Genomic DNA, 17,296 nt, shown 5'->3' with positions numbered 1-17,296 from the left:
ATGGTGCTTTGGAGGGGGAAGAGAGTGTTTTAAGGGGTATGCAGAATGACGCATAAGGGTTTGAGAGAGATGAGGTTGTTTTTCTTCTGAACAGAACTAGGGTGTAGGATTAGGTCATCACAAACCAGTTCAACCACACTGCCCCAATTACTGAGAGACAAGGACCGTGTGTGTGTGTGTGTGTGTGTGTGTGTGTGTGTGTGTGTGTGTGTGTGTGTGTGTGTGTGTGTGTGTGTGTTGTTCACTCTGCCTCAGTATACTGAATCTTTTCAGAGTACCCGCGTTGCTGCGTAGAGATTAGGGAAGCTGTCACACAGACTGTCACAAACACTGTCACACTCACTCTCTGTCACATGTACTCCATACACACAATGGTGCACACAGGACTGAAACAGGGAGTGTGTGTGTGTGTGTGTGTGTGTGTGTGTGTGTGTGTGTGTGTGTGTGTGTGTGTGTGTGTGTGTGTGTGTGTGTGTGTGTGTGTGTGTGTGTGTGTGTGTGTGTGTGTGTGTGTGTGAGTGAGAGAGAGAGAGAGAGAGAGAGAGAGAGAGAGAGAGAGAGAGAGAGAGAGAGAGAGAGAGAGTGTGACCTAATCTGGCCCTGGCATCTCACTGAGTCACACAGGAAGGAGAAGGGACAGAGTTCCTCAGAGCAGTCTATTCCAATGCCTTACCAGGGGGAATCGTCTGTTCGTTTCAATTTCCTTGTTCTTCGTAAGATTATCATACAATCACCCACGCACAAACACACACACACTCCGGTGTTGAGAGGGCAGCTTTGGGGTCAGTTATGAGCCAGTATGACCCTTATAGAGGCTTCATTAGGATCCCATCAAAACATTCCAGATCTCTACATCAACATTCCATAACTCCACCTCAATATTCCCTTCCGCAACCACGTGGGAAGGTAGAGGTCAGATTGGGGTGACGTCTGGGACAGAGACAGGAAGTGGCGCAGGAAGTGTAGAACGAACACCAGGGGGAAGTAAAACAATGGCTGTCTTTGCGATAAACAGCACACGCACGAGGACACACCAGATGAACTATAGCCCACTGTCTCCCTATGCAAAGTCAATATTCCTGGACAATCTTTTCTTTCAGAGTAATCGGATGATCAACTCCGAGCTGGACTATCAAGCGAGACCACTAGTGCCATTTCTATAAGATATTGCTGCAAAGGAGAGTGTGTGTATTTATAAAGAGCAAACACACTGCAGGTAGTTCAGCCCTCAGAGGGATGAGACTTCTGTGTGATTAAGAAAGCAGTAGAAAGGGAGAGAGAGAGCGGCGCAAGGAATAAACATTGACTTGGTTTTGCCGTTGAGACCAGTGTAGTAGCTGTACTAGAGTTTCATGGCTGGTGAACCTCTGATTAGTGCTCAATTCAAAGTGGGTTAAAGTGGGTTAAATGAGCAGACTGTGGGTGTGCGTGCATGTGTGTGTTTGCGTGCGTGTGCGTGCATCTGTGTTTGTTCTAAAGCTATTCTCTCTGGGCACACATGGTGCTCCAAGACAAATCAATGCAGCCAAACACCAATTTAGACCAAATTAACATTCCATTCCTCATTATAAATCAAACACATTTGAACTAATCAACAGGCCTACATAGGTGATAATGGAATAGAAGTGGATTAGTTAAATGGTCTGAGCAAAGCAGCGAGATCAATCCCCAAAACCCCTCTATCTCTCTGACCTTATTTATAATATTACTAATAATAATTTGGTGGGTCTTATATGTGTTCTATTCATGTACAAATGTGTATTATACACTGTGTGAATTGGAAATGTTTTTTTGTTGCATATCCCAACTCCACCTTGGGACAACCTGGGGTCATGGCCAGGGTCTGCCATTATTAACAGCGACCCTGGATCAATTCGGGTTCATTTCCTTGCTCAAGGACACAGACAGATTATTCACCTTGTCGGCTCTGGGATTCAAACTAGCCGCTAGGATCCCTGCCAGCTCAAGAAGTCTATTTTGTGTTTCTAGTATGGAAATAGATGGAAGCAATATGGTTGAAGCTCCCATAAACCCATTTGAGGGCTTGATAGATCATCACCATGTTGTTTACCTGGTTTCTTCAGATCTGCCAACAGTGAAGGGGCTAAGTGGGGCCAGGTTAGCGGCTGTTTTCAGCCTGTGTTGAGAGTGAGAAGGTAAAGAAGACATGATGACTACTCTCCTGATGGAATTGTACGGTCTCTGGCTGCAGTATTTCTGATATTCAGCATGTAAATAACTCATTAATGATTCACCCTCACCAAATGTATCAACATATTCTCCCTTCTCCAATCGACTCCGTATCTAATGGATGAATTACTCCAGAGCCAGATTCCATCGGATCCCATCTTGGCACTCATGCCACCCCTCTCTGTGCCCACCGTGCCCTCTGTGCCAGGTGATGTTCTCTCCCTCCAAGCTGATTCATTCAGTCTCGGAACGTCGACCTGTCACCGGCCCGGTCGTTATGGCGATTAACGGCTGTGTTACTCATTCAGTATTCTTTCTCTCTCTCTCTTTCTACTGGCCACCAGAGGAGCTGCTCTCATTCTGCCAGCCCAGTCTCACCTTCACACATCTGACTCCACAGGCACGTTGGGAGTCTAGGGTATCAATGCAGGGTGTGTGTGTGTGTGTGTGTGTGTGTGTGTGTGTGTGTGTGTGGGTGTGTGTGTGTGTGTGTGTGTGTTACTCACACTTTTAAGCAGTACTTTCACACATTCATTCAGTGTATGAAACTGCAATCCGATCGCCGTTATCTGTCTGCCTCAAATCAATGAATACATTTGATTGTATATATTCCCTACTTGGCTACCAATTTCATATACTGTGTGATTATGGGTGTGTGTGTGTGCATGCGTGAGTGCGTGCGTGTAGGCCTATGTGTTATTCACAACCGACATCCACCTTTATACAGTGTGTGCAGTTCAGTGCAATCCTCATCATCTCTCTGCCTCAAATCAATGAATGAGTTTCCATCCATATTACTTATTGGCTTTTGGCATTTCCACCTCCAATATGTAGGCCTATGTGCCTATGTGCATATGTGTGTGTTTGCTTACTGATCAGGTTTGTTATAGCTGGTTTACCAGGTGGGAGGCTGCATATGAATAAGCTGAGGATGAAATGCGCTGTTCTGTTAATGGACAGTGAAATAACAACAACCTCCTGGGCCTGGGTCACCGACACAGCTACTGGACTAATCAGCTAGCCAGCAGCACAGTGGGCTGCCAACTGTGTCTTTAAAAATGGATGACACAACAAAAGAGATTTTCTTATTGAATTATTTATGGGGACCTTTATCCTTGGAGACAATGATGGGGTATCCACTACCTCTTCCAAAGGGTGACATGCTTAGGCCAAGGCTACCTCACTTAACTCACTATAGAAATGCTCGATTTTTATCAGCTATCTTACCAAGCCGATGTCTGTAGCACACATGCATGCAGTAAAGTACCTACATGGGGCAATGTTGAGGTTTCTGTGGAAAGATGTGGCAGTCTTTATTTTTTACATGGGGTAACACAAGTATATATAAAGACTATACAAAGGACAATTGGGCTAGGGGGCGGGGATAGGGGCGGGGATAGGGGCGGGGATAGGGGCGGGGATAGGGGGTACAACATCACATTACACAAGGACCTTAAGGGACAGACAGACCTACACTTACAATTCTAACAGCTTTTTTGTTAGTAGAGTATTTCATTGTCTTAAAATATAGTTACATTTCTTTTTTTAAGGTAATAAAATGTGGTGTTTTGTTTGTAAATGTACATTTCTGAATATGAAATTTGGCCAAAAGTATAATGTAATTAATTACCTAAAATTGTTTCAACTTATTTCTATCGTAGAATCTAAGCAGTACATCTCTCCACAATAGTGTAAAATCTTCATAAATGTGTTCAATTATAAATCTACTGATGTCTTGCCACAGTTTTACATGAATTTCATGAATACAATGCCAAAAAAAGATGCAACCCCGTTTCTGGGTGGTCAAATGGTACAATTTGAGTTTATGTTTCTCTTAAACTTCTTCATGTAGTGGTTGGCAGGATAATATTTATGAATAATTTTAAAGGAAACTTCCTTCATTTTGTTAACAAGTAGGTATGTGTGTGGCAAAATCCAAACTTTTCCCTCCACATATTTTATCAATAAAACCGTTCCAATAAGGCATGACATAAGGTATATAGATACAACATCCTGCTGAAACAAGGTTCGTATCGCTCTGTTGTTGAATGGACCAAAAAAGAAACAAATCTTTCCTACTGATGAGTCAACAGGGGTAATGGAATGTAGGCTCTGAGGGTCAGGTCTTCACACGTTCCTGAATAACAGAGCAACACCTGAGGGAATGGCATCTAATACAATTCAAAACCTTTAGGTGTTACAGGGATCTTGTAAAGTGATAAGAATTCCTTATAACTAAGTAAAACAAACTTCTGCATTTACAAATTGGCTCACCAATAGGATATTATTTCGGGAACCCAATATTCTAGAACAAAGATGTGCCAGTCACAGACAGGTGCGGACGCTTGATGATATCAGTTATCAGGGAGGTCATGAGGCGCGGCCACTGTGACCAGGACCGCGCTAAATGGACATCCCGCATTCGGTGGAAAATGACAATGACCTTCATTGTATCTAGCGCTATATTAATTCGACATGCCATTAGTAAAATGTCAGGTCTTCCCATGGGCAGCAACATGTGTATGGGGAGACTGACATTTGATGCATTCTCTCCATTTCTAGGCTACTTACTACATATTCCTATTTCTTATCGTGGATGGTTGTTTATTTCAACATAGGCAACACACTCTCACCCAACTCAACTCTGGCTACAGTTAAAAACATAGATTTTAGATACATGATTGTGAGGTTAATTCAGAGTCCTAACGGGTTAATTACATGGGCAAGTCATAATTGTGTAGGTTAAATATATCAATGAATTGACCCCCCTCCCTTCTGGAGAAGTGGGAGGAGTCTAGTGGCTTCCCACTCTGTCCTGTGCTTCGGGAGCAGATTACCTCCGGAGACACTGATCACCCGACAACTGTGGTGGGTGACAGTAGTGAGTGACAGCTCTCGGACCTGGACGGCGTGAGCGCGATGGACAGTTTGTAACTTTGCTTTTGTAGTGGAACGTCAAGTCCACATTCACGGACCAAACTACGTACGGGACTATGCCCAGTGCCGATACAAGTTCATCAGAAGTAGAGAGATATAACATCTGCGGCGAAATGGTAAATATGCCTTCCTGATCACATCGTCTGTGGAATGACGGAGACTTGGTGTCACGTATCTGACTGCGTCTGTAGAGCTAGCCAACATTTGTCACGTTTGATATTCGGTAGCGTACAATCACTTCTTCGTGGCGGTTGTAGTGGACAAATCGGCAGCAACAACCAGTTGTCTCTATGTGAATTATCCCATTCCCAACTAACCGTAGCTTACAAAGTATTGGGCTATACCTTATCCGTGACTGATAGTCGAGTTCGGAACCGTTCCATCGTGCAGTCCCAAGTGTTGGGGAGACTTGATTTGGAAATTATGTGCAGCATATCCATTACACAATGTGAGACTGTAGTTAATTGCAACAGGACATGTTTAGGAATCTTTTCAGATAATTCCATAATTAAAGATAGGCTGTTTGTAAATTGTGGTCAATTCTTTATTGCTTTAGATTTTTTTTGTATCTAGCCAACACATGTCTAACTGAATTTGTTATTTATACACTCAGTGTTTGTATCTGTTGTTTTGACAGCCAGGTATAACCCGGTTAGTCAAGGATTTGTACTGCTGGGCAGGTGTTTCATTGAAGGCAACAGCAGCTTTTTTTTCACAAACCACGTAGCTATTGCGTGCGACATCTCTGTCAAGTGCATTAACACAACAGCTGTTGAACAAATTTACGAAGTAGGTTTTAGTCATTCGGTTCCTTTACCCCAATTGTTTTGTCGGGAGCGAATGTGCAGCCAGATGTTTGTGGTGGACGTGGCCCCTAAACGCTGTGCTTTATACGGTCATTCCAACACTAAATAGTTTGCAACGGTATAGTTGTTTTGTCCCTGGTGTTTGTGTTCATTCTTAACTGTAATGTCGTGGGTGAGATACAGTGACGAGTTATACTTCTAGCACAAACAACGACACTGATAGCTGATTCCCATACCATGACCCATTTAGGGGATAGGCTATGCAAAACCACATCGAGCTATTTATCCTAGTATATGACAAACCACCCCCTCAATGATTGGATGAAAGAGTGAACATGTAAAGAACGGTATGTACTCAGGGGTCTAGCTGGTATTCAGCTATATATCCCATATAGAGGGTAGGCATAGGGGAAAGGATTGAGATCATGGAGGTGAGTCAAGGGGAAGGCAGGGGGATGGCACTGGCATATTCCACATATTCTATCTGACAGTGGAAACCCTTGGTCGGTAACGGTCACTGGAGTGGACAGGAGCGTTTGGGGACTCCCGGGCTCTCGCCAGCCATCCATACGTTAATTAGCATGGCTGGAGAGTGGCGGCTTGCCTGTGAGTCAACTGGGACGGCATAATCGTGGCTGGAACAGACTACAGAGCAGGGAGAGGAGAGGCTGAGAGACAGAACATACACCTTTCACCCTCCCTACTACACATGCCCCATATTTTCATTACAGAATAGTTGACATGTTTTGCAATTTGAAGGAAAGTGGCCTAGATTTAACATCCGCAGACTAGCATTTATATTATGGAAGACAAATCCATATGTTGTTATTACTGGTGATGATGACCACACAAATACACACACACACACACACACACACACACACACACACACACACACACACACACACACACACACACACACACACACACACACACATATGTTATAGCCAGCAGCACTCGACAGTCAGTGTGTGTCCATTTGGCATCTGTCATATAAAAAATGTGTCCCTCTTCCTCCCCTGCCTCTGCTCAGCCACCATCCCCACTCATTCATATTTAATAACACACACTGACTGAAGCTGGCACATTTCACTGAATAAAAAGGGATTTCAGAGAGATGAAACTTTCAAACCCTTTACATCAACAGAGATGCTCCAATTCTAATCTGCCAAACAGGCAGACAGACAGACAAGCAGTCAGACACAGACAGTCAGACAGGCACAGACAAGCAGACAGACACAGACAGTCAGACAGGCGTGTGATTGATGGAGAGTGTTATTAAGGTTGGATGTTATTTATTCATTAGTGCCTCGCTAGTCTTTCCATCTTAAGTACTGATTACACAAAGGTCAGCTTCACTGTGTGTGTGTGGTGTACTGTCGCATAGTGTGTCTGTGTGTATAGGTATGAAGTATAGTGCCGCATGTCAGAAGTTTATGGGTAGAATATGTTTCTGTCCTTTCTCCTCTGTTTATCTAGAGAAGTTACTCCCTGGAAGTCTGCCCTTGGGCAGAGTACGTTTCTTAAGGCTGTGTTTTTCCCAGCCTGCTCCACTCAGGTAAAGACTGGAATTTTACTACCTGAGGTCTTATTCCAACTCGACACAGGAATAAAAAGTGTGTGTGTGTGTGTGAGAGCGAGTGTGTGTGTGTGTGTGTGTGAGAGCGAGTGTGTGTGTGTGTGTGAGAGCGAGTGTGTGTGTGTGTGTGAGTGTGTGTGTGTGTGTGTGTGTGTGTGTGAGTGTGTGTGTGAGTGTGTGTGTGTGTGTGTGAGAGCGTGTGTGTGTGTGTGTGAGCGTGTGTGTGTGTGAGAGCGTGTGTGTGTGTGTGAGAGCGTGTGTGTGTGTGTGAGAGCGTGTGTGTGTGTGAGAGCGTGTGTGTGTGTGAGAGCGCGTGTGTGTGTGTGTGAGAGCGCGTGTGTGTGTGTGTGTGAGAGCGTGTGTGTCTGTGAGAGCAAGTGTGTGTCTGTGAGAGCGCGTGTGTGTGTGTGTGTGTGAGAGCGTGTGTGTCTGTGAGAGCAAGTGTGTGTCTGTGAGAGCAAGTGTGTGTCTGTGAGCAAGTGTGTGTCTGTGAGAGCGAGTGTGTGTCTGTGAGAGCGTGTGTGTGTCTGTGTGAGAGCGTGTGTGTGTGTGTGTGTCTGTGAGAGAGCGAGTGTGTGTCTGTGAGCGAGTGTGTGTCTGTGAGCGAGTGTGTGTCTGTGAGAGCGAGTGTGTGTCTGTGAGCGAGTGTATGTGTGAGTTTGCGTGTTTGTGCACTTGTTTATTGCTGAGCTGTTTTTGGCAGTGTAGTAACAGGCCATTAAACAGTGTGTTGTGAGTGCAATTTACTGTGTCCCCAGGGCCAGTGCAATGGAGAGAGAAGTGGCTGATTGCACATTCCAAAGGCCTTAATGGCCTCTTGGTCTTCAGCAATTAGGAAATATCAAGCTAGTCGGATTGATGACTTTCTGGTATCCTTTTCTATGGTGAAAAAAGTATGGATTGAGGATCTATTGGAGATAACAGACAGTTTTAAATTGTTTCTAATATCAGAATGCAGGGAAACCAGGCATCATTTTTATAGCAGATTTTGAGAAAGCCTTCAATAAAAGTACGGCTTGAATTGATTTATAAGAGCCTGGATTATTTCAATTTTAGAGAATCTCTTGTAAAATGGGTAAACGTCATGTGTATAACACTCCTTTATGTAAAATGATAAATAATGGTTATTTCTCAAAGGTTTGTATTGTTAAGAGGTGTAAAACAGGGTTGCCTTCTTTCACCATACTTGTTTGCTATGGCCATTTGAATAGTTAATTATAAAAATCAGATACAATTTTTAAAAGTAAGGGGTTAAAAATGTATGGATTAGAAACAAAGGTATCAATGTATGCTGATGATTCAAGTTGTCTTTTCTCGAGTCCACAATCTTTAACCCTGAACGGTCTTATTGAGGAGCTGGATAATGTTTCCAGTTTATCTGGATTAAAACCCATATATGATAAGTTTACTATATTACAGATTGGATCTCTAAAAGACACAGACTTTAAATTGCTATGTGGTCTCCTGATTACCTGGGTGGATGGTGCTGTTGATGTGCTTCGTGTACACATTCCTGAAAAGTTGAATGATCTTACAACTATTAATTTTGATAGAAAACAGATTGGATCTTGAAACCATGGAAAGGGAAACACCTGTCAGTCTATGGGAAAAAGACACTGATTAATTCTCTAGTCATATCACAGTATCTATTCATGGCTCTACCGACTCTAGGAGAGAACTTGAAAAAGCAATGTGAGCAAAAACCATTTCATTTAATTTACAATGGAAATCAAGAAAGTTAAACAGATCTATTTATATAATGAATATGAGTTTGGATGGCTAAAACTATTAAATATCAAGGCATTAAATCTCTTCTCTAACACAATGTTGAATGCAGTTTATGGTAGAGAAATTAATGTTCAATATCTGGCAACAGCTCTGGTGGACATTCCTGCAGTCAGGATACCAAGAGACTTGGCATTGGATATGTGGCATTGTGTTGTGGAGAAAGGAGAAATGCTCACTAACAGGGATGTAAATACATTTGTGCCCAAAATTTCAGAGATATTATCGAAATTTTGTGCGTATGGACATTTTCTGGGATCTTTAACTTCTACTCATGAAACATGGGTCCAACACTTTACATGTTGCGTTTCTATTTTTGTTCAGTATAGTTTATGTCACTAATTAAATATCATAAATGCGTGATAAAAACTAATATAAATCGTGAAATGTATCAGTTTCACAGTCAAGAGGGTTGACAACTATCCCGCATAAAATTCAAGATAGTTGGGAACAGATTTTCGATATCCCAATACCATGGCATCGGGATTATGAACTGATATACAGTACAAAACAACAATTGATGCATTCATTTGTTATTTTCAATTGAAGCTATTATATTAAATTCTCGCTATAAACAGAATGCTCAGTATATGGGGTATTCAACAGTCAGACCGGTGCAGACTCCGCCATGCAGAAAACAGAATTAGTAGAGCATCTCTCTTGGCACTGTCCATCGCTGGCTTGTTTTTGGAGTCAGGTCCAGGCATGGTTGTTATGCCATAATATCAGGGTGGTGTTGGACCTGCCAGCTATTGCTGGAGGATTTGAAGGACACAGTCAGCCAATAGGAAATATCATTGTGCTCTTGGGTAAAATGTTTCTTTTTGGGGCAATTTCAGCAGAAATGTTGTCGATGGGGAGGTTCAAGTCTCTAGTGAGACACCACGGTAGAATGATGGGGAGGTTCAAGTCCCTAGTGAGACACCATGGTAGAAGGATGGGGAGGTTCAAGTCTCTAGTGAGACACCATGGGAGAATGATGGGGAGGTTCAAGTCTCTAGTGAGACACCACGGTAGAATGATGGGGAGGTTCAAGTCCCTAGTGAGACACCATGGTAGAAGGATGGGGAGGTTCAAGTCTCTAGTGAGACACCATTCGAGAATGATGGGGAGGTTCAAGTCTCTAGTGAGACACCATGGTAGAATTATGGGGAGGTTCAAGTCTCTAGTGAGACACCATGGTAGAATGATGGGGAGGTTCAAGTCTCTAGTGAGACACCATGGTAGAATGATGGGGAGGTTCAAGTCCCTAGTGAGACACCATGGTAGAATGATGGGGAGGTTCAAGTCCCTAGTGAGACACCATGGGAGAATGATGGGGAGATTCAAATCCCTAGTGAGACACCATGATAGAATGATGGGGAGGTTCCTAGTGAGACACCATGGGAGAATGATGGGGAGGTTCCTAATGAGACACCATGGTAGAACGATGGGGAGGTTCCTAATGAGACACCATGGTAGAATGATGGGGAGGTTCCTAATGAGACACCGTGGTAGAATGATGGGGAGGTTCCTAATGAGACACCATTGTAGAATGATGGGGAGGTTCCTAATGAGACACCATGGTAGAATGATGGGGAGGTTCAAGTCTCTAGTGAGACACCATGGTAGAAGGATGGGGAGGTTCAAGTCTCTAGTGAGACACCATGGGAGAATGATGGGGAGTTTCAAGTCTCTAGTGAGACACCATGGTAGAATGATGGGGAGGTTCAAGTCCCTAGTGAGACACCATGGTAGAATGATGGGGAGGTTCAAGTCCCTAGTGAGACACCATGGGAGAATGATGGGGAGATTCAAATCCCTAGTGAGACACCATGATAGAATGATGGGGAGGTTCCTAGTGAGACACCATGGGAGAATGATGGGGAGGTTCCTAATGAGACACCATGGTAGAACGATGGGGAGGTTCCTAATGAGACACCATGGTAGAATGATGGGGAGGTTCCTAATGAGACACCATGGTAGAATGATGGGGAGGTTCCTAATGAGACACCATTGTAGAATGATGGGGAGGTTCCTAATGAGACACCATGGTAGAATGATGGGGAGGTTCCTAATGAGACACCATGGTAGAATGATGGGGAGGTTCCTAATGAGACACCATGGGAGAATGGAGGGATGCATTAGAAGAGGAAATGGTAGAATGGTGATTTACTGGGAAAGATGGATTGATCTGTGGCTGTCTGAGTGACCACGGTGGGAGTGGCCATTAGTATTGTCTTTGTGTTGTGTTGTTGTTTTAAAGAATAAAAAAAAACAGATAAAAAACAGTGTGCTCTCAGACCAAATAAAAAAATAAACAGGACAATAGTTCTACAATAGGTGATTAAATGAGCCAGCCTCAAGGCAACAAGCTCTTGAGTTCTCATTTAATGTTGCTGCTGTTTCCCAGGGCATCATGCTACATACAGACACTGTTTCAGTCTGGATGCATACAGTATTCATGTCTACAATCTGTCCACCTCAATTAGAGAGCACACATACCTCATACTAGTGTCCAATCACCGTAAATCACAGAAATTGCTCGAAGGGCGAAGGAGGGAGAGGAAAGGCCTAGGCCTCAATGTATTGAATTATGGGTCCCTAGTCTCTGAGACGCTCCAACGGGCATTGTGGTGAGGGGTAGCCTAGCAGCTGTCGTTCCCTTCTGTTGTCAGGGCAACCACAGAAGTCTCACCCCTTCCCCACCCCCAATCTTATACAGGCTTTGCCGCTGATATCTTTCTATGCTCCCCATTCCCCCCTCTCTCGCTTCCCTTCTCTCCTCTCTCTCTGTCTCTGTGCATGAATGATGCTCAAAGGCATTTATTCACTTTGGGGGTGTTGCTCTAAAGCTTCTCTCTCCCTCTCTTTATCCTGTCTCTGTGACATCAACTGTTCTGTCTTTCTCTCTCTCTTTATCCTGTCTCTGTGACATCAACTGTTCTCTCTCTCTCTCTCTTTATCCTGTCTCTGTGACATCAACTGTTCTGTCTTTCTCTCTCTCTTTATCCTGTCTCTGTGACATCAACTGTTCTCTCTCTCTCTTTATCCTGTCTCTGTGACATCAACTGTTCTCTCTCTCTTTATCCTGTCTCTGTGACATCAACTGTTCTCTCTCTCTCTCTCTTTATCCTGTCTCTGTGACATCAACTATTCTCTCTCTCTCTCTCTCTCTCTCTCTCTCTTTATCCTGTCTCTGTGACATCAACTGTTCTCTCTCTCTGTGTCTGTGTGTGTACCGTATTAATGGACTCGCCCTGAGTTGTGTGAGTTGATGGGTTATCCATGGTCTTTGGGCTAGGATCCTTCTGGGAATGAGGACAGAGTTATAGCAATTGGGGGGGAGGGGAGAAGAGAAGAGAAGAGGAGAGAGAGTCCTCAGGCAGAGTGGCGTGTGGTAGGAGGAAGAGATGAAGAGGGAATCTAGTCAGAGCAAACAGGGGTTTGATTTAATGCACTAAAGTAGCTACTAGCTAGCGGCCTGTCTCCTCTCCTCTCGATAGTCAGAAGACTTAGCTGAAGCTATACATATCTGGGACCAGATTGGCAGAATACTAGTTGGCACATCTTTTTAGGAATTTCTCTAGCCCTCTATCTTCCCTTCTCTCTCTCTGTGTGTGTGTGTGTGTGTTGGATTAGTGATTGAGAGTGAGCTAAGCCTACAGTGGACTGACAAACTAACAGAGATGCCGGGTACAGTAAGTAACACAGCCTCGGATTAACACACACTCACTGATCCAAATGATTTTCTGTATCACACAGCTGTCTTAACATATTATACCACCGGCTCAGAGCGGACCGGATCTTTTTAGTCAGTCATTATCTAACCAATCTCCACCTGTAGAAGCTTGTGTGATGATGCAAATTGTTGCCGACCATAATATTGACTCAATTAATGTCCATACAGCCCAGCTGTCATATTATAAAGCATTAAACACTCTAGCCTGCTGACTGCACACGTGTGTGTGTGTGTGTGCGCACAGCCTATTCACACTAGTGGAGGCTGCTGAGGGGAGGACGGCTCCTAATAATGGCTGGAATGGAGTAAATGGAATGGTATCAAACACATGGTTCCATCCATTACACTCCATTCCAGACATTATTATGAGCCGTCCTCCCCTCAGCAGCCTCCACTGATTCACAAACACACACAGGAATACAGCTGGTTCATATCAGCGAGCTACTCCCACTAGATTAGCGTGAGAGTGTGAAATCTACGGTACCATACACACACACAGCCAGGCTCAGAGATTGAGTTGACTAGATCAGTGTAGATTACGTAACACACAGGGGAGTGGCGTGTGTGTTAAAGAGAGCAAGCTAGATCCATTTTCTGCCCATTGGTTCCTCTGGCACATTTTCGGATGTGGACGCCTTGTCGGTAAACTGCTTTCCTAAGACCTCTGACACGTGTGTGTGTGTGTGTGTGTGTGTGTGTGTGTGTGCTGTGCCTGCCATGGAGGGTCTGTGAGGTGTGTGTCCTGTGCCTGCCATGGAGGGTCTGTGATGTGTGGAATGCAGCTTTGCTACTACCTGTCGCTCTTTCTTTCTCTCTCTCTTTAACTTTCTCACTCCCACTCTCTTTCTCCAAAAGGACGGTGAACACACTTGTCTGTGTGAGGAGTGTGATTGAGCACTGTGTGTGTTGGCTGCTAAAGCGTCTGATGACAATCTCAGTATAAAACCCCAGGCCTCGGGGTTCCCTCTCTGATTTAACCCTGTACAGTTAAGACTCATTACAACAGGATTACACTGCTACACTTCTTCAACTCTTCTCCTACTCTATCAATCCATCCCTCACTACTTTCTCTTTTTATAGCCATCCCCCTCTCTCTCTCTCTTTATCCTCACCCACCTCTCTCTCCATCTCTATGTGCTCATCCTTCTCTCTCCATCTAAAAGAGTGTGTTTGTTGAGGGCGGTGGCTGCTGGGTAATCTTGGCTCTGGGGGAAAAAAGAGATTAAATGTCAGATTACAGAAAAGAGAGGATTACATCTTTTCAGGCTTTTTTGATGAGGAGGTCCTGGCCTCACACGTACGTACAGACAGACACCACGTACGTACAGACAGACACCACGTACGTACAGACAGACACCACGTACGTACAGACAGACACCACGTACGTACAGACTGACACCACGTACGTACAGACTGACACCACGTACGTACAGACTGACACCACGTACGTACAGACTGACACCACGTACGTACGCGTACGTACAGACAGACACCACGTACACGTACGTACAGACAGACACCACGTACGTACACGTACGTACAGACAGACACCGCGTACGTACACGTACGTACAGACTGACACCGCGTACGTACGTACGTACAGACTGACACCGCGTACGTACAGACAGACACCGCGCACGTACAGACAGACACCGCGCACGCACGCACGTACAGACTGACACACCGCGCACGTGCGTACGTACAGACTGACACCGACACCGCGCACGTACGCACGTACAGACTGACACCGCGTGCGTACGCACGTACAGACTGACACCGCGCACGTACGTACGTACAGACTGACACCGCGCACGCACGCACGTACAGACTGACACCGCGCACGCACGCACGTACAGACTGACACCGCGCACGCACGTACGCACGTACAGACTGACACCGCGCACGCACGCACGTACAGACTGACACCGCGCACGCACGTACAGACTGACACCGCGTACGCACGCACGTACAGACTGACACCGCACGCACGCACGCACGCACGCGTACAGACTGACACCGCGCACGCACGCACGCACGTACGTACAGACTGACACCGCGTACGTACGTACGTACAGACTGACACCGCGTACGTACGTACAGACTGACACCGCGTACGTACGTACAGACTGACACCGCGTACGTACGTACGTACGTACAGACTGACACCGCGTACGTACGTACGTACGTACAGACTGACACCGCGTACGTACGTACAGACTGACACCGCGTACGTACGTACAGACTGACACCGCGTACGTACGTACAGACTGACACCGCGTACGTACGTACAGACTGACACCGCGTACGTACGTACGTACGTACAGACACGCGCACGCACGCGTGCGTACAGACTGACACCGCGCACGCACGTACGTACAGACACCGCGCACGTACGCACGTACAGACTGACACCGCGCACGCACGCACGTACAGACTGACACCGCGTACGTACGCACGTACAGACTGACACCGCGTACGTACGCACGCACGTACAGACACCGCGCACGTACAGACACGCGTACGTACAGACACCGCGCACGCACGTACAGACACCGCGTACGTACGTACAGACACCGCGTACGTACAGACACCGCGTGCGTACGTACGCACGCACGTACAGACACCGCGTACGTACGTACAGACACCGCGCACGTACGTACAGACAGACACCGCGCACGTACGCACAGACAGACACCGCGCACGTACGCACAGACAGACACCGCGTACGTACGCACAGACAGACACCGCGTACGTACGCACAGACAGACACCGCGTACGTACGTATGTACGTACGTACGCACGTACAGACACCGCGTACGCACGCACGCACGTACGTACGACACGCGCGTACGTACGTACGTACGTACAGACACCGCGTACGTACGTACGTACGTACAGACACCGCGTACGTACGTACGTACAGACACCGCGTACGTACGTACGTACAGACACCGCGTACGTACGTACGTACAGACACCGCGTACGTACGTACGTACAGACACCGCGTACGTACGTACGTACGTACAGACACCGCGTACGTACGTACGTACGTACAGACACCGCGTACGTACGTACGTACGTACACTGACACCGCGTACGTACGTACGTACAGACACCGCGTACGTACGTACGTACAGACACCGCGTACGTACGTACAGACAGACACCGCGTACGTACGTACAGACTGACACCGCGTACGTACGTACAGACTGACACCGCGTACGTACGTACAGACTGACACCGCGTACGTACGTACGTACGTACGCGTACAGACTGACACCGCGTACGTACGTACGTACGGACTGACACCGCGTACGTACGTACGTACAGACTGACACCGCGTACGTACGTACGTACTGACACCGCGTACGTACGTACGTACAGACTGACACCGCGTACGTACGTACGTACAGACTGACACCGCGTACGTACGTACGTACAGACTGACACCGCGTACGTACGTACGTACGTACAGACACCGCGTACGTACGTACGTACAGACACCGCGTACGTACGTACGTACAGACACCGCGTACGTACGTACGTACAGACACCGCGTACGTACGTACGTACAGACACCGCGTACGTACGTACAGACACCGCGTACGTACGTACAGACTGACACCGCGTACGTACGCACAGACAGACACCGCGTACGTACGCACAGCAGACAGACACAGACGCGTACGTACGCACAGACAGACACCGCGTACGTACGCACAGACAGACACCGCGTACGTACGTACGCACGTACGTACGTACAGACACCGCGTACGCACGCACGTACGTGACACGCACGACGCACGTACAGACACCGACACGCACGCACGCACGACACCGTACGGACACCGCGCACGCACGCACGCACGCACAGACACCGCGTACGCACGCACGCACGTACAGACACCGCGCGTGCGTGCGTGCACGCACGTACAGACACCGCGCACGCACGCACGCACGCACAGACAGACACCGCGCACGCACGCACGTACGACACGCACCGCGTACGTACGTACAGACACGCGTGCACGCACGTACGACAGACACCGCACGTACGTACGCACAGACACCGCGCACGTACGCACGTACAGACACCGCGTACGTACGTACGTACAGACACCAGCACGTACGTACGTACAGACACCGCGTACGCACGTACAGACAGACACCGCGTACGTACGTACAGACAGACACCGCGTACGTACGTACAGACAGACACCGCGTACGTACGTACAGACAGACACCGCGTACGTACGTACAGACAGACACCGCGTACGT

The 17,296-nt window shown here is 46.6% G+C and overlaps 1 protein-coding gene across 2 annotated transcripts in view; it reads left to right on the top strand.

Annotated features, from left to right (window-relative positions):
* The window catches only part of LOC112267838 (transmembrane and coiled-coil domain protein 3), a 40,048-nt gene that overhangs the window by 6,846 nt on the left and 15,906 nt on the right, over positions 1-17,296 (top strand). The window contains exon 1 of one of the 2 annotated variants that reach the window (XM_042297986.1): positions 4,995-5,243. The exons of the other annotated variant lie outside the window; for it this stretch is intronic. Coding sequence (XP_042153920.1) covers positions 5,184-5,243 — 60 coding nt within the window. The 5' untranslated portion in view covers positions 4,995-5,183. Of the gene's footprint in view, positions 1-4,994; positions 5,244-17,296 lie in introns of those variants that run through there. 2 annotated transcript variants of the gene reach the window in all.

The sequence above is a fragment of the Oncorhynchus tshawytscha genome, linkage group LG15 (genome assembly GCF_018296145.1).
Source record: "Oncorhynchus tshawytscha isolate Ot180627B linkage group LG15, Otsh_v2.0, whole genome shotgun sequence".
Classification (NCBI taxonomy): Eukaryota; Metazoa; Chordata; class Actinopteri; order Salmoniformes; family Salmonidae; genus Oncorhynchus; species Oncorhynchus tshawytscha.
Note: the sequence above shows the minus strand (reverse complement) of the source record. Positions and strands in the feature narration are given on the sequence as shown.